General features: G+C 34.2%; 1 protein-coding gene across 9 annotated transcripts in view; it reads right to left on the reverse strand.

Annotated features, from left to right (window-relative positions):
• Window positions 1-12950: 12950 nt before the first annotated feature.
• Window positions 12951-23305, reverse strand: part of LOC148610844 (uncharacterized) — a 109046-nt gene continuing 98691 nt past the window's right edge. For 2 of the 9 annotated variants that reach the window (XM_088590585.1, XM_088590587.1), the window contains exons 4-5: window positions 15277-15359; window positions 12951-14326 (exon numbers count right to left, since the gene is read on the reverse strand). In XM_088590585.1, coding sequence (XP_088446711.1) covers window positions 13412-14326; window positions 15277-15359 — 998 coding nt within the window. In that variant the 3' untranslated portion in view covers window positions 12951-13411. Of the gene's footprint in view, window positions 14327-15276; window positions 15360-18633; window positions 22761-23305 lie in introns of those variants that run through there. The other 7 variants (XM_088590590.1, XM_088590589.1, XM_088590591.1 and 4 more) reach the window with 5 other exon arrangements.

A 23305-nucleotide genomic window follows, 5' to 3' on the forward strand; every position in this document is an offset into this window, starting at 1 on the left:
TAATGAAACAATTAAAATACGTGAAAATTCATGTACATGGTCTGAACAAAACTAAAACAGAAACCAAAGACGATCTACATTTCAACTAGAACAACAAAATAAAAAAAAATAAAGATATAAAATTTATATTATGTGAATTGAAAGCAAGTTTTAAACCAAAAAAGTATCGAATGAAATAATTTTGTGGCAATATATCAACATCACAGACTGATTGAGTATACCCGTTATCGCTGTGCTCGTGATGTGTATACAGGCCTTCTATGAAAACGCGAGGACACTATTAAAATATCCTATAAGGAAGGCATATGTTCAGCCTGTAATAATATAATTACTACAACTTTTTGTGTTCGTCAATAGAGTGACAAAATGACAAAAAATAATATGACGTCAAGATTTTCAAAGCAAAATGAAAAATTCTGATAAAGAACCCCAACTTTATTTCTTCTGAATTCAGGATAACAACAAAATATTACAAAAGTAGATAACTACTTTTTAGTGGACAATATTGGGGAATATACACAACTAGTGTGTTGCTTGGTGGAATCTTGTTTTAATCAGGAACGCTTTATGCAAAACGATATCCTTTAAATCGAAATACACTTCAGATACATGCAAATCAAAGTAGATAACCTAAAACAAGAGACCAAGAAGAAACAATATACATATACAAGATAGCAGGACAGTAAAATAAAATATAAGATGCTTTATAAATGAGATGGGCACTTTAAATCTGTCCTCCAAATAGAAGTCCTCAGTCTTGTCGCTTTTCTCGACTATTCTGTGTCATAATTTGTCAATGACTCCAAATGCTACATCAGTTTTCAAAGACCCCGATGTAGCAAAATCATTGTCTTCTATGCGTAACAAATATGTTGTACCAGCAGACAAAGTCAACAACAACATTGTTTTTGTTCGCAAAACGTTTTACGTCCAATGTTTATCATCAGAGGTTAACGTAGAAAATAATAGCAGTGATAAGACCTATACTGCAACCACAACCTCCAAAGAAGAGATTTTGGAAAACTATAAATCTGTGCTATCCTCTTTTGGTCTCTCTCTCAAGGACGATGATTGTAATTTACCGTCTATGTACTGCATTCCTAAACTCAACAAGAATCCATACAAACAACTTGACAAAGCTAGATCTGCAATATTTACCACCAATTTTTTTTTCAAAACTTTTAACTTCTATACTCACAGCTGTCAAAGAGGGTCTGAGGTCCTACCACAAAACGGGTTACTCCCGTAGTGGTATTAAATCAAAGTGGATTCTGAAAAATTCGAAAGAACTTTTGGAGACAATCAGTTCAAGAATATTATCAGAATATAATAGCATTAAAACCAATGATTTTTCAACAATGTATACTTCTATTCCCTATACTCATTTAAAATCTTGATTTGAAAACATTATACATCGTTGTTTTTTTTTTTTTAAAGATGGTACACTTAGATACAAATATATAGTTCTTGGTAGAGATTCGTCATATTTTGTGAGAAATAATTCCAAATCATATTCCAAATATGCAGAAGAAGATGTTACAAAATGCTGGCATTTTTAATCGACAACAAATTTGCCCAGTGTGGTGGACATGTTTTTCAGCAAACGGTCCGCATTCCAATGGGATCAAATTATGCTCCTCTACTTGCTGACTTATTCCTTCACTCTTATGAGGCTGGCTTTATGGCTGATCTGATCCGAATGAAAGAATAACGTTTAGCTTAGTCCTTTAATCTCAGTTTCCGCTATATAGATGACGTATTATCTTTAAACAATCCTAATTTCGGGGATTTGATACATCGCATCTACACCAAATAACTTGAAATGAAAGATAGTACAGACATTGTGAAGTCAGCCTAATTTTGGGAATTTGATTTATAGCATCTACCCAAAAGAACTTGAGATAAAGGACACTACAGATACTGTGAAGTCAGCCTCATATCTTGAACACCTAGAAATCGATGGTGAAGGAAACCATTGACCAAACGTAACGACAAACGTGATGACTTTTCATTCAGAATTGTCAACTTTCCTTTTTATCGGTGGCAACATCCCTTCAGCACCTGTGTATAGAGTGTTCATATCACAACTTATATACGTTATGCTAGAGCTTGCCGAAACTACACAAACTTTTTTCTATCGCACTAGAGTTCTAACAAATAAGCTTCTGGAACAGAGTTGTGTTGCTTCAAGATTGAAGTCATCACTACAGAAGTTTTATGGTCGTCATCATGAACTCGTTGATCGTTATGGTGTATCCATATGCATATACTTTGTATATATTATTTAAGTTACTTCATGTTCTTAGTTGTGTATGTCTGTTTTTCATGTCTGGTCTTTGTCCATGGATTAAATTATTTAAATTACCGCTATAAACTTGGTTTTCTTGATTACTCATGTCCTAAATCGTGAGGCAGACAATACTTCATGCAGGGAACACCGTGAAATAAAACAAATAAAAAAAAATTAATATGAGTTGCATGTTTCTTAGTTAAGGCATGAATCCGATGATTAGAACAAGAAACAGAAAGTTCATGATCAGGGAAGACCTAAAACGAAACGGGAAACAACAAAATTGTTAACAAGCCTGTTTTTTTTACGATGGAAGATGGCAATATCATGACCATTAAACTTTTAAGGGGAACGTTTTAGTATTGTGGCAACATAGACTTTGTTATGTGTAAAACGGCAAAAAACACATTTCACAGCTTCACAAAAATGAAAGAATTTAAAGAAAATATGTATCTTTATATTTGCATCAGGTAAAATGGCATTTTCATAATTTTGAAAACTTATTTTCTTAAACTGTGCCAAATGACAGACTACTCTGCCCATGAACCATTGCAAGAACTTTCTCTATCTTCGGTGGTAGGTAATCATAAATGTATCATAAATTAAGGTTGGAAATAACCCTATGTCTACACATCCTGTATGATTGGTTAATGTGACAAGTTCTCATTTCTGTTTTTATTCCCTGGAACATTTATGGGATAAAACATACCGATATCTATACGAAATTGTGCAAGACAAACACAAACGCACATAAGGAACAGTGCAAAATTAAATTGTCATTTAACTTCAAACTTTCAATCTCTCGTTCGAAAATGGAATCCAGGGACAAAGACCAGACATGGAAAACAGATTGATTGATTGATTGATTGATTGTTGGGGTTTAACGCCCGAGCACCAATATTTCAGCTATATTTAGGCGATGAACATGAAATCGATAATAAAATGAACATGATATGATGATGATGATGATGATAAAATGAAAAAGGGATGGGACACAAGGGCAACAGGGTCAATAAATTTAAATTGCCACTAGCAAAAGGAAGGGATGGGTAGGATCGGGCAATTTAGCCTCCTGTGGCGGAGCGCAAAGGTTCCTACTCCTATCAAATACCACAGCAGGGTTCTTTAACGTGCAAGGATCGTGGCATCTTTCCCGACACGGTGCACCACTATGGTTTGCGGTCAGATTTTCCATATTATAGTCTGACAACCCCAGCATGTAACACGCCAGGGGTACCCCATTCCTCCACCTGGGGCACACATCCCAGTTGCTCTGTGGGCAGAGCGCCTAGGCCCCGGCTAGGTTTCTGATGACTATTTAGTCGCCTTTAACAACAAGCTTAGCGCTGCTGCACGCATTTTCTTTTAACACCCGGACCTGCACGGAGCCATGGACAACAGACATACACAACAAAGAGCATAAAGTAACTAAAATCATACATACAAAGTAACAAAAGCAAGTGAGCAACTCGCACTCCACTAGAAACTTTGAACATGTAACCGGTGCAACAACAGTTAGATAACAACATTAAAGCTGGAATAATTATCTTTAATAGAAAATGAAATCATTCTTTTAAAATGTAGGAAAAAACATATATTGTTCGATGTTATCTTTATGATACACGATGTACGTAACACACATTATGATGTACGATACACGGTGTACGAAACACAATTTACGATATATGATATAAAAAAATGTGCACGAGTATTACAAATTGCTGAAGTGTCGAACTGTGGAACACAGTTGTAGAAACAATTATCATAATACCTAACAAAAACGACACCTTCCTCATAATATATGTGTTGTGAAGCTCTTGTGTGAACCTTTTCTAGCCTAATCCGTTAAAACAATCACGAATTTATAGTTTTAAATGCCGAGAGTATCCTACATAAGCGTAATATCTGTAGCAGAAACATTTATAAAAAATATTGAAGTTGTGGCTTACTATGCAAAATATAAAAATATATTGGAAATGGAATATCTAAACATTCAACTTTAACGTGTTTCGGAAGCCAAATTTCTTTTTTTTTTTTGCAAAAAGTTTAAGAACAATAATCAGAAAAAAATATATCAAACATTAAATCAAAAACAAACAAACAAATTTTATAAAAAAGAAAAAAAAACAATGAGTAGTCAAAAAACAAATACGAATATATAATTAATCATAAAAATGCTTGAAGGTTAAAAGATTAACAGGCTATTTTTTTTCGAATCTGGCAAACCGTTTGCGTCATGAAAATTAGTTAAAGAGTGTCTCAAAGTATTGGCAAAACACTTTACGAAAAATCATACGGTGGAAATGGAATACATCTGAAACGGCTTCATTAAATGAATTTATGAAAAGTGTGCAATTAGGCAACAAATGATAGGAAATTTCAAAAGACAACACACTCTTAAGTGGTGCATCAAAACATACTACCATACTGAAAACAAAAAACTACTGGCTCATGTAAAAATAAAAAAAAAGTTAACATTAAAATTACTTTTAACAAGGGCATGTATTTTTTGACATATTGGACTAAAAAACTTTCTGGGTTATTTTTTCTATTTGTTTTGGGGATATTTTTAATTCAAAACGGACATAAACAACATACATGTGAAATTAATGATTACTTCCCAGAAAAATCAAGTGCAATTTTACCGGAATTATTAAAAAATGGATATAAACGAAGCTACAGAGCGTATGATTTATCGTCATTCTTGCATGTATTAAAGAGTCCGAAAAGACCCTGCTCGCATGGCAAACCCCTCTTAATCATTATTAAATCTGCAGCTAACCATATAAAACACCGACAAATTATCAGACGTACGTGGGGAAACTCACAAAAATATGAAAATGCATTCATTTATTTCGTCATTGGTTTGGATGATAATGTTAGTGTTTTAATGAGACAAGAAATCATACGTTTTGATGACATAATTCAAGGTTCCTTTATTGATGTGTATAGAAATTTAACACTTAAAACAATATTTACTTACAGGTGGGTTCATATGCATTGTTCTAATATCCCATTTGTTTTGCTTGTTGATGATGATCAATTTGTGAATACAAATAATGTCCTAAAATACATAAGTGATCTTTCAAAACGTAACGAAGTCGGGAAAATGTATGGTTCTTTAACGCAGCATTGGCACCCGGTGAGAAACAAAAAAGATACAAAAGGTTATGTATCAGAAAAAGATTATCCTTTTAAGTGCTATCCAGATTATCTTTACGGTGGAGCAATTATAACAACATCACAGGTTATCAAAAGTATATCATTATCCTTCCCTTTTGTGAGTCAATTTCCGATAGACGATGCATATATAGGAGTTATTTCAACTTTTCTCAATCTTACGCTGATACATGAACAACACATTTCCGCATACTATATAAAATTAAGATACCTAAATCAATACTTATGTGTGCATAACTATGGTGTAGAAGATATATTGCAGGCATGGCAGTATTTATATGTTGAATAAAAATTTCTCAACCAATCAATTAATATTTGTAGCTTGCATGTCAGTAGCTCCTAGTAGTAATGTTGTTTATTATTTCAAGCTTTGGTATTGTTTATTTTTACCATTGGCCTTAAACCCTGAATTCAGTTGTTTTCAATTAATTGTCTACATAAGCTAGCAGTAGGAGATTAGAAATTAAACATTGAACTGTTAAAATGATTACTTATTAAAACAACACAAGAGGGCAGCAAAAAAACGGCTACATGTTTTAGGATTATTCCAAAGGCACAATCTAGTGCACGTAGTTAATAAAACATTAAGGCATATAAAAAGAGAGGGTTGGATCAGTGGTTTAACTAAATGAGAAATCATAAGTGTACCAAAACATTTGAAAAGAAGTACACATGCTTAACTAATGGGAATGTTTGTTTCTTACTTATAAGAAGACAAACTGAAAGATTGTGATTGCATTAATTGTATAGATCCGATAAAACATTTCGACTTTGACCAACAACATTTCATTTTTATCCAAAACACAATGACTTCATAAATAGTGTGTCTCATTTGACTCATTATGATAATATGTTGGTGATCTAAGAAAAATTCTTATGGTTCTTTATTTATCTGTTTCTTTAGGGAACACCGTTTCGCTATAATTCATTTTTGTATCCCGTGAAGAACAGGGATTAATAAATAAATAGTTGAATAGGGCTAAAGTGATATAATGTACTAATGATATATTTATTTTTTATATATAATTCCGAATCTTATCTCATTATAAAATCTATAAAAAAAAAGAAACAAGGAGTCTTGGCAATTCAATTATCTGCCGCTTATACATGGAGTAACCACATGGGCTTCAGGGGCGGATTCAGGCGGGGTGTGGCGGGCGTGGGTCCCCCTAAAATTTGCAAAGCACAGTTTGTCAGGGGTAGATTTAGGTGGTTTTAGGTTGAAACTTTTATTTCTCCCTAATTTTACCACAAAAGATAAATACATTGCACCCACTTTAGAAGAACATTTCAAAAATTCTGTGCACCTCCACTAATCAAAAATCCTGGATCCGCCTCAGGGTTTGCTCCACTACCTAAATCAATGTAGCAAACGGCATTTTGTTTTATCATTAGATTCAAAAACTAGGGAACATAAACTGAACACACAGAGCTAAACTAACGAAGTCCCCTACTTTGTTTTAGTTCATTTGAAACGAAAAACTATTTCAATATGAAATATGGCAGGTTGGTAAACAAAAGGGTAAAACAAATCGCTATCGTCAATGCTATTCCCCGAGAGGCCGGTTCAAGAAATTGAAGTATCCTCTCTTTCGTCAAGTTATTCTTATTACCTGCCAGGCTTCAAATCAAAAGTTATCCCAGAATGCAGTCACAAACTTTTTATTCATAAAAGGTCTGTGTGAAGGATACGGATTTACCTGCCAGAATGTTCAATAATTTTATTGGCTTTTAATTTACGACAGCTTAACTTTGCTAAGAACTCTTCCGACACATTGGTACTATTAAAAAAGTGATCCAGGTCAATGGCTAAAAAGCTATTCAAAAAAATAATTGTCGCTGACACAAATAATCATACTGGTCAGAAAAAAAGTGTCTTGGAGGTGCCGCTTTTGTGGCATTTCATGACCTTTCAAAAACCTGCTATACAATACAATGAAAGTCTTTTTGTTTCTTTCTTTTAGCTTGCACTGGCATGTTTAAGAAGAATATCGGCGATATGGAGTCATAAACAAACTAAGACCAAATCAATAAGGATACAATAATGCACTATTTTGTTATGTGTAATCAAGGGAACCAAGGTGATAGCGGTAATCAAAAGAATGTATTCCAGGAACAAAGACCAGACATGGAAAACAGACATACACAACAAAGAACATAAAGTAACTAAAATCATACATACAAAGTAACAAAAGTAAATGAGCAACTCGGACTCCACTAAAAACTGTGAGCATGGACCAGGTGCATCGGTAGGGTAAGCGTCCTCTGCTTTTCTGGAAATACCGAGTTGCTCATAAATAGTCTAGTCCGGGGTAGACGAAAAAGGAAAGGAAAACTATGACACTTTGAACAAATCAGTTTGCATGGCGCATATGAATACACCGTAACGATCCACGAGTTCATGATGACGACCATAAAACTTCTGTAGTGATGATTTCAATCTTGAAGCAACACAACTCTGTTCCAGAAGCGTATTTAGCGCGATACAGAAAGTTTGTGTAGTTTCGGCAAGCTCTAGCATAACGTATATAAGTTGTGATATGAACACTCTACACACAGGTGCCGAAGGGATGTTGCCACCGATAAAAAGGAAAGTTGACAATTCTGAATGAAAAGTCATCACGTTTGTCGTAAAGTTTTGTCAATGGTTTTCCTTTACCATCCATTAAAGTGTAGGTCAAGATATGAGGCTGACTTCACAGTGTCTGTAGTATCCTTTATCTCAAGTTCTTTTGGGTAGATGCGATGTATCAAATGAAGGTCCGCCTTTCATTTCGGGCTGCTAAAATTATAAAATTTTTGGGATGTTTACCAAAAACTGCTGCGGACAGCACTATTTGATAGTTTTTTATTAAATATAGCGTTTGATTCTTTTATGGCAGAATTTGAGCTGATCTGATGTCAAAAGTTTGGAATTTTTCGCGCCAGCAAAGGGAAGTAAGCCATACAAAAATGATATAATAGTTTTATTTCTAATCCCTAGCATCACAAGCCTTTCTGTCTTCATGTCCTGCATATGGCTTTTACATTTCACAATTGATTCGCTCACCTACAGCAAGTACTAACTTCTCTGATTTCCTTGAACACCACAAATATCTGTATTACAGGGATATGAGGAAATGCGTCTCAAAAGGTCTCTTACCAGTTTCTTTTTCAGATATCAGTCCTTGATTAAAAATGCTCATTTACTTTTAAATGAAAGAGTAATGATTGCTTTTTGTAAATTATTCTTCGCACTGATGTCACCACTGATTTACCGATTATGGCACGATACAATTCAAAGGCTATTTAATTACCACCGGTTCATTCACGCTGCGCTACAAAAACTAGATTTAACCAACAATTTTGTTTGAAGTGGCTGCATCAAGTTAGAACCATTGCGGTACCAGCTACTCCAATTGATATATCTATTTTGTCAGATTTATCTGGGACTTACCTTGATTGTGGATCGGATTTTGTTGTTACCCTTATTTTATTATCGAGCCAGATGTAATCTGTTTCGAAGTCAGGGTTAAAATCTGTCCTTGTTAACATTATTACTACAGAAGTGTTTACAATTTGATTGATCGATATGAATTTCATATTTCACAAATGAAACAGTTAGAAATCACGTCTAACCGGTTTGAAAACCCAATGAAATATAACAGTATGAAGATCTGTTCTAGTTACCTTTAATGGCCGTGATCAATAAGCAGACGTACGACTGGTACTTTTGCTATTCAGCAATCACAATACAACAGCAACGTACAAACAATAAGAAGAGAGAAATAGTCAGAGGACTCCCTTCTTGAGGGCGAACCCTCTTGAACTTAAATCTCTTAAGTTCTCTCTTTAATAAGGTCCTTCTTAGTCCCCTTTTCTAAGTTCCTTATCTCCCTATATATACTAACGATTATATGAAACAACTATGTATTGGTCAAACCCCCTGTTCATGTCTATGTTATGATTAATTTATCATGTTTATTTCCTCCCTTTTAATTTGTCATTTATTTATTGATATTACCCTCTTAATTGTAAATGAACCTGTACAACTACCATTTTCCTCATGCACCTTTGTCATCTTAATGGTTGTTTATGTATATGGGTATGTCATGTGTACATGTAACACCTTTTTGATTTATACAAGTTTGTGGTTGTAATTTGTTTTATTATCTGTTGTCCACATTGCAATATCATTATGTATTGGGAGTTATTTTGTACCTGTTATCATATTTTGTATAGTTGTTTTACCCATTACACATATTAATTTAATCAAAAGTTAACACGATAAAATATCAGTTATAAAGTCTCAAAATGTCCCTACACTCTCCTCCCTTTCTCAAAGACTAACATTATTTAATCAAGAATGTCTAACCACTGTCCTGTCACATAATATATCACTTAATAGCTCCAAAGTAAACTTACGAACCTTAAGAACTTTTCTTTATTTTTTGCGTTTTATTTGTATTTTATTTGAATTTAGTTTCCTTTTTAAATGTGGCTATTGTTTACTTATATATTCTTCTTATTTTACGTTAAAATGGCGTCTTCACAACATTTTAAATTTTTTTTATCATATTAGTGCATTGAAATTAGAAAAAAGATACATTTTAAAGAGTAATCAAGGGAACCGAGATTCTAGCGGAAATCATAGGAATGTATTTTAAGGACAAAGACCAGACATGTAACTTTGACAAACACAACAAATAACATAAAGTAACTAAAATAATACATAGTAACAAAAGTAAATGAGCAAACTCGGACTCCACTAAAAACTGGGAGCATGGACCAGGTGCACCGGTAGGGTAAGCGTCCTCTTCTCTTTTAGAAGCAATTTTAAAATACGTTAGTAAGCTACTTTAACTGTGGTTTGTTAATGTATGATTTTCAAGTTTAGAATTGAAAGTATAACGTTCTTCTGTTAACGATTAGATGTTCAGATCATCTATCTTCTTTACTTGATGTTGCTTTAGAGTTATGGTTAGGGTTTGTAGTATATTCAGGTAACTATTTCGGTTTTCCTGTGTATACATGTTGTGTTGTTTTGTGGCCAACTGCAGCCTGCCAAGTGGTTTCCCCGTCGTTCATGTATATTGGATGTTAATGTCTTTATGCCATATTCACCATATCCAGTATCCTTATGTTAGGATTTTAATGATTTTTTTTATCATTGTCAATTCGGTTTTTTTTTTCTTTTCTTTTCGATATTCAATACTAAAAATAGGAAAAATACACTGAATACAATCAAGTTTTTTGTTTTAACGTGCTTTGTATTTCTTAAGATCATGAAACAATAGCTCTTTCTTCCGTTCAATGGATACCAAAACTTCACAAATGGCCTTACAAAGTTGTATAACTAAGTCTGCTTAGTGCCCTCCTAAAAGAGTAATCAAGGGAACCAAGATTCCAGCAGAATCTTAAGATTTTAATCCAGGGATACATACCAGACATGGAAAACAGACAAACACAACAGGACATAAAATAACCAAAAATGATACATACAAAGTAACAAAAGTAAAACTCAGACTCCACTATAATATCTTTCAAAAATATTTGCTTCTAAACTTAAAGCATTTATTTATTGACTCACAGAATTAACTCAATGTGACGCAATGGCAGAACAGGACATGTGTACCCTTTTCAGTCCACTTAATGCACTTACAGTTTATTTTTCTCAGTTCGTAGTGTAAGTACTTAAGGATTAAATTTGTAAAGATGCACTTTTCGATAAATAATATATGAAATAATTCATGGTCAGAAAGTCTAACTACTAGATTGGTAAATACCCACGTGACCTTTGGTCGACCAGAAGTGGCATCAACCAAAGGGTTAGCAAAAACAAAACTATTGTTAAAATGATATACATGTGCTTAAAGAAATAACCTGTCATCATCAGCATTTAAATCTTGCGAAGTTTTATTGGTATATAATGCAAAAGATCATCATTATAGTCAGAATTAGCTAATAATAGAAAATCAAGAAGATTTTCGAAGTGGTTAGTTTACCATAAATAATATTTGTATTCTTTCTAATATTATCATGAAGTATTTATTAAAAAAAATATTGTATTGTATTGTGCATTTGTGGAGCCGTTGATGGCATTACTTTTTTATGTATTATTATGTAAAGATTCACATGGTGGAATGAATAGCATATTATTAAACATATATATCAATGTAAGAGCAAAAATTAAAACAAATGCTTGATTAATAGACAAGCGTGTACCATAAGACCGTGGTTAATTCCACTGTGCTGTTGAAATGGAATTTGGTGGTAGTAAAGATGTTTTCATACATAGGTTATTTGCTTCTTTTTGTACAAAATCTAGCGCTTATATCCGTTACACCAGTTTATCGCTAGAGCCGTTCAGATTGTTTAAAAAATATTGTGATAAGTGAAATATGACTGTAAACATAGAAAAATCAAATCACATTGTATTAAAAAATGGTGGATATTTTTCGAAAAAAAGTGATGTTTTGAAAATAAACATATGAAAGTAACCAGTTTTTTATAAATATTTAGGGGTATTTATAACAGACCGAAGAACATTAAGGATTCGAACTTAGTCTTACAATGTTTGTGTAACCTTGTTTTTAATTGTTTGATTCAGTGGATGCTTCAATTTCTTCATTGTACTATGGTGCCGAAGTGGGAGTACAGAGAAAATGTAAAATATTGCTAAATGCTCATAATAAGTTCTCTAAATGGCTGCTAGGTGTGAATCCAAATATTAGTAATCATATAGCAAGAGTCGAACTTTATATTAACTATATGTGCATACCAATTAAATATTGTTTTCTCAAACAGAGACTTAATGATAGCAATTTACCTGTATTATGCTTTCGCAAGATGCCTTTAATGAACGCGGAAAACAAACTGATTTATTAAAAGATTTCTATTTCATATGGTTTTGGAGTAAAGTGGGAAATCTGATAAAAAAAAAAACTATTATACTTATCTTCAGCAAATTGTCAGATTATGCGTTTTAATCATCAAAATGTGTTTTTTTTTACTGAAAACTGAAATATTTTATTAGTGTAAATAAAACTTTACAAAAGAATCACACAATCTCATACATGCTTGATAATCTTAAATTGTTGGGGATACTGTACTTGGTGAATATTGTAAACTGTAAATTCTATATATGTACCGATGGCTGGATGTACCGATGGCTTGATGTACCGATGGTTTGATGTACCAATGGCTGGATGTACCGATGTCTGGATGTGTCGATGGTTTGATGTACCGATGGCTGGATGTACCGATGTCTGGATGTGTCGATGACTTGATGTACCGATGGCTTGATGTACCGATGGCTGGATGTACCGATGTCTGGATGTGTCGATGGCTTGATGTACTGATGGCTTGATGTACCGATGGCTGGATGTACCGATGTCTGGATGTGTCGATGGCTTGATGTACCGATGGCTTGATGTACTGATGGCTTGAGTCTTTTTGATTTGATTTATTTGATTGTGTTTTCTATACAAACAATTTTCATTTTAAAATAAATTTCAATTGTTTTATAATTTTGTCAGTTAATTTGTTTTTATTTATTATAGTAGATTTTTATTATATCCGGTTGATTGGAAGCAATATAAAGTAACGTTACACATTTATTGCATTTATTTTATTGTCTATGAAGATCGACTATTTTACAAGTTTTTAACCTGATGTGGAAGAAAGTATTATGGGTATTTACGTACAGGTTAAGAAATTTTGTAACTGCAAAACAATCGTTTTGAAATTACAAAAAGGACTACTTATAATTCTGCAAACGCCTTTTTGCAAGTCAAAATTAAGTCAACCACATTTGTTCAGAAACCCTTTATTAAATTTTCTAAAATTTAGCGTAATCTTCGAAGCTAATTCGTTTTAAAATAAACTTACAAATTACATTTACAAAAATAAATTTAATGGTAACTTTCATTGGTTGATGGTTTATTAAGCTACAACGAATGCTCAAACTTGATTACCATCAGTATCAATTAAGATAGGATCTTCAGGTAAGTCGTCCAAACGCATGTCCCAGTGATTTTGTAGTTGAATATTATCTGTTCGTTGAATCGTTTGTTCCAAATGTAGCCCCTTTTCCATCCAATTTACCGAAAAAGCACGTTTAAATCTAAGATTAGGGTAAAGCGTCCACTCTCCGTGAAGGTTGGCGAAATGTATATGCCATATTGTCCACATAGTGTGTGTTTTCTTTTCATGAATAAAGTTTGTATACCACTGCGTAGGTTTAAATACTTTAGGAACTAGTGGTAAAGTATATTTATTTTTCTTCTTATACCAATCAACAAATTTTATCCAGTTTTCTTTCTTAGGGGAAAATCCGCTTGTACCTAAAACTGGATATAAAAATACAATATTATCATAGGACACATTTAGGAATCCATCTTGTTTTCCATGTTTAATATTAATCTGCAACGAAAATCCATTTATGTCCAATCTGTGATTATATTTCTTATGTACATTTTTTAGATACTGGTAGAAATAAGTGGAAACAGATACATCATCTTCAAAAATGATTGTTATCTCTTTTGTACTTTCTGTTGGCTGCCATGTGCCCATCCATTGACCATACAATCCGACATTTTTTGTGTGCTTATATATATATTTTTTGCCCTTGGTAAACTCAAATTCACTTGCAGTTGAAAGTGTATCATTATGAATATTTCCGCTTAAAGATCTGTCAATCCATATTTCCAGAACAACGGTGTCATTAAAGTAGTTTGCACTGTTCAGCGACCGAAGTAGTCGCAAAAGAGATTTTGGTCGATTTAAAGTAAGAACTATGATTCTAAGATCAGCACCAGCGCTTCTATTTATGCGCAAAAGATTGACATCGATATTTGGATTCGGTAAATATGGATCCTTTAATAAAGAAAAGTCAACTATGAATTCATATAACGAAAAACATAAGTACTCATTTAATTTAGTTTTTCTTCAAAGTATCATATAATGTTTTATCATATCATGAAATAATTTCAGGTCCTGAATACGAATGTTTGAGATGTACTTCATCTTCACAGTTATGGTAAACTTACCTTTTTACTTACATAAAAATATTGCTGTATCTTTTTTGTTTACAATGTCGTAGATTTCCTCTTTTGTTTAAACGCGGTTTTGACGCTAAATAATCAATTTGTTCTTGAAAATCAGGTTGCGTAGTAGAGCAGCTGATCAATCCTGCCAGTTTCCAGAGGGTTCCAAGTTGTTCATTTGCTTTTGAGTTCCTGTATATTTTTGGTTTTTTTTTTTATTAATTTGAATAATATATGGTATATTTTTGTTTTGTTTATTAATTTGAATAATATATGGTATTTTGTCTGCTTTCTTGATTTAGTGTTTGTCTCCGAATTATGAATATCATGTTCCTAGTTGTATTCATGTTGTCTTTACTTACAATGTAGTATGAATATGTAGGTACATCATAATGTAAAGTCATAGTTTTCTTTTCCTTGTTTGTTTACCCCGGACTTGACTTTCTATGAGCAACTCGGCAGGTGTTTCTAGAAAAGCAAATGACGCTTACCCTACCGGTGCACCTGGTCCATGCTCCAACTTTTTAAAGGAGTCCGAGTTATTTTATTTTGTACGTATGATTTTAGTTACTTTATTTTCTTTGTTGTGTATGTCTGTTTTCCATGTCTGGTCTTTGTCCCTGGAATGCTTTCTTTTGATTACCGCCATAACCTTGGTTTCCTTGATTACTCTTTAAACATAATAAAAAGGTGGGTGATAACCTTTTGCATTTTCAAAGCTAAAGATGTCCAGTTTGCTTTTGCTTAGTTTGCAGTGAAGTGTTATAGATGAGAGCTTACCACATTCTTAAAATAAATCAGTATAGCCAATAAAAACATTCCAAAATATATCCAGCTGTATGTTTTTCTCCTCATACTATTACCTGTTAATGAGATGTAATAGTCTTAGTTTTACTGATACAATAAGTTTATTGTCCAACCATGGGAAACAAATAAATTGACCTAGATAAGTATATCTCAATAACGTATGTCAAAAGTATTTGAAGCAAAGAGTAGGTAGTATTCTTCATTCACAACACAAATGTATAGACAAAGTTTAATCGCATATTCAAAAGAATCATATTATTGTAACAAAATAAATACAATAGTGAAATTGGCAAACTGAAAGGAATTTTAATTTTATTTTTTTTGTATTTTTAAAGGCGATTGAAAGACTGACAAGTCCTGATTATTATTTATCTCTTTGAAGTTATGTGCTGAAAATCAATTTAAGCTTGTATTTACTTTATAGTAATTAGAAATTAACCGTATTCTAACCTGTCTGGTGAAAATCATTTAGGAAAGCATCTTAAAAAGTTGTCTAACAACTAAAAAACGTTCATTTACTATTCTATACTAGTACCGCTGTGACATCTATGACAACACCGCCTGCACCGCCTGGGAATTTTTCAGACCCTTCATTTAGTTTACATTATCTTTCCTATATGGAACAGGGTGGCGAATAGAGTTGTAACATTCAAAGACATTTGTATAATATCGATTTGTTGTGACATGTATCCTTAGTTTTGATCCTTTATCTTACATAAGAACACCTAGATCAGCTGCCTGTACTACCAAACTTCGTATACTAAGTGGCAGCCCTAAATTAATCCTACAAGGAGGAATGACCCGGCCAGCGAAAACTATATTTTATATAGCGTAGCAGGGCGAGTGGTCTCGGGCGCTGGACTTTGTGCAGGCGGTTTTGCCATAGATGTCACAGAGGTACAAGTTCGAGTCCCACGGAGGAAACGACCAAAAATTTGCTTTGCAAATTTGACAGTTCTAACATCAATGGGATTTTTTTCATTTTATTCTATGCTTACATTATCTACCCTTGATCCGATGGAGCAGTGTTGCGAATAGAGTCGTCACATTTTGAGACGTTTATATATTAAATACGAATATATACACACATCACGTCTAAACTACAACACAACTGAAGAATCAATGCGAGCTTCCAAATTTGCGATGCAAATTTGGTCGCTGTATCAGCGGGATTCAAACCCCTCCTTTATCTCAAGTTCTTTGGGGTAGATGCGATGTATCCAATCCCCAAAATTAGGATAGTTTAAAGATAATACGTCATCTATATAGCGGAAACTGAGATTAAAGGATCTAGCCAAACGATATTCCTTCTTTCGGGTCAGATCAGCTATAAAGGAATAGGTCAGCAAGTAAAGGAGCACAATCTGTTCCCATTGGAATGCCGACCGTTTGCACACATACACTTTGCAAAAATATGTCATTTTGAAGATTTTTTACTGAAATGTGAGTGTTGCAACCACCAACCAGATACTAACATTGCGATTTTGAATATTTTTAACAATAATTTTGGAACATTATTGAAAATTAAATTGTTCGCACAGAAATATGCCACTTTTGGGAAGGTTGACTGAAATTGAATTGTCAAAGCATCACACATGATACTTGTTTGAGAATTTTAACATTTAAAACAATAATATAACACCAGTAAGGAAATTTTAAGTTGCCATTCATTCAATGCAAAGAATGTCTCATTTTCAAGAATTTGGTCTGAAAAATATGTATTACAGCCATCAACATATAATGATATAGACAATTTTGACATTTTTTACATTAATTTTAGACTAATAGGTATATTAAAAGACCTATCACACATACACTTTGCAGAAATATGTCATTTTGAAGATTTCTGCCTGAAATATGAGTGTTGCAATCACCATCCGGATACTAATATTGCCATTTTGAATATTTTGGACCATTATTGAAATTAAAATTGTTCGCACCCATATGATCTGTAGAAATGTGACATTTTTGGGAAAGTTGACTGAAATAAATGTATCATAGTCCATGTCTAATGTTTATTTTAACAATTTTAACATTTCAAAGAGTAATCAAGGGAACCAAGGTTATAGCGGAAATCAAACGAGTGTAATCCAGGGACAAAGACCACATATGGAAAACAGACATACACAACAGAGAACATAAAGTAACTAAAATCATACATACAAAGTAACAAAAGCAAATGAGCAACTCGGACTCCACTAAAAACGGGGAGCATGGACCAGGTGCACCGGTAGGGTAAGCGTCCTCTGCTTTTCTAGAAACACCCGCCGAGTTGCTCATAAAAAGTTAAGTCCTGGGTAGACGAACGAGGGAAGGAAAACTATGACGCGTTGAATAAATCAGTTTTCATTGTGCTGATGGATACACCATAACTATCCACGAGTTCATGATAACGACCATCAAACTTCTGTAATGATGACTTTAATCTTGTAGCAACATAACCCTGTTCCAGAAGCCTATTTGTTAGAGTTCTAGCGCGATACAAAAAGTCTACGTAGTTTCGGCAAGCTCTGGCATAACGTATGAGTTGTGATATGAATACTCCATACGCAGGAGCCGAAGGGATGTTGCCACAGATGAAAGTTTGTTTGTTTGTTTGTAGGGGTTTAACGTCCGAGCAGCAATATTTCAGCTATATTCAGAAAATGAACATGAAATGGATGATAAAATGAACATGAAATGAAAAAAAAAAAAAAAAAAAAAAAAGGTTGGGTCACAAGGATAATAGGGTCGACAAATTTTGATTGCCACTGGAAAAAGGGGGAATGGGTAAGGTCGGGCAATTTAGCCTCCTGTGGCGGAGCGCAAAGGTTCCTACTCCTATCGAATACCACAGCAGGGTTCTTTAACGTGCGAGGAACGTGGCATCTTTCCCAACACGGTGAACCACTATGGTTTGCGGTCAGGTTTTCCGTATTATAGCCTGACAACCCCAGCATGTAACACGCCAGGGGTACCCCATTCCACCACCTGGGGCACACATCCCAGTTGCTCTGTGGGCAGAGCGCCTAGCCCCCGGCTAGGTTTCTGAGCACTATTTAGTCGCCTTATACGACAAGCTTAGCGCTGCTGCAGGTCTATTCTTTTAACACCCGGACCTGCACGGGGCGCCACAGATGAAAGGAAAGTTGACAATTCTGAATGAAAAGTCATCACGTTTGTCGTAAAGTTTGGTCAATAGTTTTCCTTTACCATCGATTTCTAAGTGTATGTCAAGATATGAGGCTGACTTCACAGTGTCTGTAGTATCCTTTATCTCAAGTTCTTTTTGGTAGATGCGATGTATCAAATCCCCGAAATTAGGGTTGTTTAAAGATAATACGTCATCTATTATTTAAGACCATTAAGATAATTTTATGTGTTGGTACTCATTTAATTTGGAAAAATATCTCATGTTCAAGAATTTGGTTTGAAAAATATGTAGAACAACAATCAACAAAAACCTTATCTAGACAATTTTAACATTTTTAAGAATAATTTAAAAAAACTAATTCATTCACAATTTATACATATATCTATATTTTTAAGAATATTGTGCATGATTATTTCTCATGTAGCTCTGAGTGTCGATAATACATGTAAACAATGCAAATATCGCGTGATTTTGGTAATTCTCGAACTCGCCAGCGAGATTCTAAAATCAATATTGATTGCAAAAAAACTTTTACCATCCTTATCCATTATATGTGTTTGATCAAACATTTACTTTACTATATCGTTTCGGAATGGGTAAAGGCATTTGACTACAGAAAAAAGTCGATGCAATGGGGGATGGAACAATAGGAAATGGGCTATAGGAAATATGGTAATGTGGCAATGGGGGATGAGGCAATGGGGGATGGAGCTATGGGGAATCGGGAATGGGGCAGTGGGGAATGGGGTATGGGGCAATGAGGAATGGGGTATAGGACATTGGGGTATGGGGCAAGTGGGAGATTTATTCCATACTGGGACTGTATATTCTGAAAATAGTCTTGAACTGATTGTCTCCAAAAGATCTTTCGAATTTTTCAGGATCCACATTGAATCAATACCACTACGGGAGTAACAAGATTTGTGGTAGGACTGCAGACCCTCTTTGACAGCTGTGAGTATAGAAGTTAAAAGTTTTGAAAGAGATTTGGTGGTACATTTTGCCGATTCAGCTATGTACCGTTGTTTGTATGGATTCTTGTGGAGTTTAGGAATGTAGTACATGGACTGTAAATCCCAAATATCATCCTTTGTAGAGAGACCAAAAGAGCGCTCTTCTTTGGAGAGCGTGGAAGTAGTATAGGTCTTATCACTGCAATTATTGTCTACGACTATTTGTGACGTATTTCAATTTCCTATAGCTACATGTGTAGGTTATTTGTTTGAAAAATAATTCACACAATCATGGAACGATTAGCAAGGTGCAATGATTTTTTAGGATACTTGCACGATAACGAACAAACGTTTTTTGATGAGTTTGAATAGTTTGTTTTATTACATAGGCTAAATGACGATAAACTCATGATTGCCGCATTTCATCTCTATCTCCGGGGACCTGCATTGACATGGTTCAACTCTAAAGGGGGCTCAAACAAAATGATTTGAGTGTAGTTCATTTAGCGGTCATGGGGCTAGTGTGTTAAGCACAGTGAAATTTTCAAAATATTGTTCTATCACATGGTAAAACGCAGAGGGCTTTAAACTTTAAACTCCAAATTCTAACTAAGCGCGTTAGTGACAAGAAATCTGGTAAGGATGATTTTCATGTAGGTAGTGGCCAGTCAAATGTTTTGGACCGAAAATCAGAGGTTTCTGAACTTAGAGAGGAGATTCAAATGCCAACCACGCTAATTTCTAAGATAAACACCAAAGATACATCTCAAAGATGGTAGTCTTCTTAGGATTGGTAGGGACCAATGTTACATGTGTAAGAGGCAAAGTCACCAAAAGATTGATTTTAATAGGAACGGCAATTGCGACAGTATTAAAAAGATGACAATGTGTATGCAAAATGAATATACAGCAAAATCATGGAAACCAGCCCAACCGAAAAAACTTTGGTAATTGAATATGAAAATATGGTAATAGATCTTGCAAAAATTACAAGATGAATAATGCTAATGTAAAGATCCCTAAACGGTTAAGTTTACAACCTTTATGAGACAATCATGATTACAAGAGCACCAAATTACGTAACTGTAGATGTACAGGGTGTATGTGTAAAAAAAAAAACAAGTATTCATATGGCAAAGGGCCGTTGATGGAAACGTCGGTGGTAATTCTTCGACTTAATCGAAAAGTATCAATAAAATTATTAAATCCGTCAAATGAGGTCGTAGTTATTCCGAAAGTTCGTACAATCGCCGTTGCGATTATAATAGTTCCATTTTCTGATGAGATTCAAAAGGTGCTATAAATGTAAAAGAGTAATCAAGGGAATTAAGAGACCCCGTAGCTGAAAAGGTTAATACGGATAATTCAGGTATTTATGTTGCGAAAAAAGTAGGGGAAACCAATTGGACGATTTATGGATACGATACGCAAAAACTAAGATAAAGCCCAAAGTGAAAAACTTGTTGAATATTTGCACGGAAATTCAAACCTGTTTGTTACAGAAAAAAAATAAAACTGTTACGCATGGTAGAAATCATCTAACATTGCTTTGACTTTTTGAGAGGAAATTCATTCGAAGTAGAATGTATCAAATTTTAATAGGCTACATTAGAACGATGGATGTCAATGATTAAGCAGTTTTTATTTAAAAGTGCAAATTTCCGATGCATTGCCGAGATATGAAAAAAAGAATACTGACATCGAAGAGAACCTTGTTGACTATAACCCATATTTCTCGTTCTTTCCAGACAAAATCAGAGAATACAAAGTGCCCAATGGCAAATGAATTCCCACTTTATCAACAGTAAGTTCGATATTCAAGCAACCAATTTAGTTTCAACGAGTGAAAATGAAATAAATTGTCTGTTTGGTGCGAACAAGGAACAACCTGACGAGTCTACGGAAGGACAAAAATAAAACGCTACACATAGAACGAATATTTAATCAAGAGCGTGTTAAAGAAAAAATTAGAACAATTCGTTTTCCAAAGTGTATCCATTTTATGCTCCCAGTTTTTAGTGGAGTCCGAGTTGCTCATTTACTTTTGTTACTTTGTATGTATGATTTTAGTTACTTTATGTACTTTATTTCGTATTTTAGAAATAAATTACATCAGACGAACAGTCCCGTTCTAAGTAAAAACTATCGTAGGGAAAGAGAGGAGTACTGGATACACAGACTAGGTACTGCAATACCTTACGGACGAAATGACAACATCAAAAGTAAAGGAAACCTTTTAAGCCGATATAACAATAGCATAATGTGATGAATTTATTTGACAAAAATCCAAGTCGGGAAAGAAGTCATGGCCAGCGCCACTATACGTCACCTACGTTACATTATGTCTCTATAGATGGTCTCCTTCCTTTCATACAAAAACCTCTTGGACTTCATCACATTAGAACCAAACTTTATTCTATACCTCTCACTCTACTACACTCCCTTTACAAAACAAGTCTTGACACTCCTGTTTCTGACCCCACCTCATCATTATACAGACTTTTTGCCATCATTTTGGATATTGGTTTCCACAGACTCTTTAAACCAGTTTGTGTGAAAAGTCAAGATGAAGAAAAACGATCATTTCTTCCACTACCTTTGTCAACTAAGCTATAGATGCAATTAATAAACGGTACCAACAAAATTCCCCCATATTTCAAAGACAAATCCATACCAATCATTTCATATTCCTAAACTTCACCCATCGCATCCAAAATTTTCAATTATAAAAGGCTATTGCAGAATCTCGAGATTGAGGACTTCAAAGCTAAACCACCTGACTGTTCTTGCAAAACCTCTCCATTCAAATATGGTCCTTCTGGTCAAGTCGTCACGGGAGATTTAACCATAATCGAAAACGAATCTCTGCGTAATATCCTTTCTAAATATCCCAAGTACCGTGAACCACGCTCCATAAATAGGAATTATAACTTTAAAGTTCTTATGGACGCCGTCGAGGATTATGCAAGAAAATGGACAAAACGAGAATAAGAAGACATTGATTCTCTGTCAGAGTGGTTAAAGGCCGTGAGGTCTTTAATTTTGAATCGAATGAAAGTTTTAAGTAGGTCAATTAGTGCCAAGGCTACATCAGTTTTCAAAGATCCCGATGTAGCAAAAACATTGTCTACTATACATGACAAATATGTTGTCCTACCAGCATACAAACCCCACAACAAAATTTGTTTTGTTTGCAAAACGATTTATATCCAATGTTTATTATCAGAGGTAGAAAATAATAGCAGTGATAAGACCTATACTGCTACCACTCTCTCCAAAGTAGAGATTGTGGAAAACCATAAATCTGTGCTATCCTCTGTTGGTCTCTCTACCAAGGTCGATGATTGTGATTTACCGTCTATATACTGGATCTTTTGGAGACAATCATAATATAATAGCATTAAAACCTATGATTTGACAACACTGTATACTTCTATTCCCCATACTCAGTTAAAATCCCGACTTAAAAACATTATACATCGTTGTTTTCCCAAAAAAGATGGTACACCTAGATACAAATATATAGTTCTTGGTAGAGATTCCTCATACTGTGTAAGAAATAATTCCAAATCATCTTCCAAATATACAGGGGAAGATGTTTACAAATTGCTGGAATTTTTAATCGACATCATATTTGTCCAGTGTGGTGGACGTGTTTTTCAAAAAACGGTCAGCATTCCAATGGGAACAAATTGTGTTCATTAACTTGCTGACCTATTCCTTCCCTCATATGAGGCTGACTTTATAGCTGATCTGATCAAAAAGAAAGAATATCGTTTGGCTAGATCCTTCAATCTCAGTTTCCGCTATATAGATGACGTTTTATCTTTAAACAACCCTAATTTCGGGGATTTGATACATCGCATCTACCAAAAAGAACTTGAGATAAAGGATACTACAGACATTGTGAAGTCAG

Source organism: Perna viridis, chromosome 7 (assembly GCF_037379345.1).
Source record: "Perna viridis isolate PV_CMFRI_1.1 ecotype Kerala chromosome 7, ASM3737934v1, whole genome shotgun sequence".
NCBI lineage: Eukaryota > Metazoa > Mollusca > Bivalvia > Mytilida > Mytilidae > Perna > Perna viridis.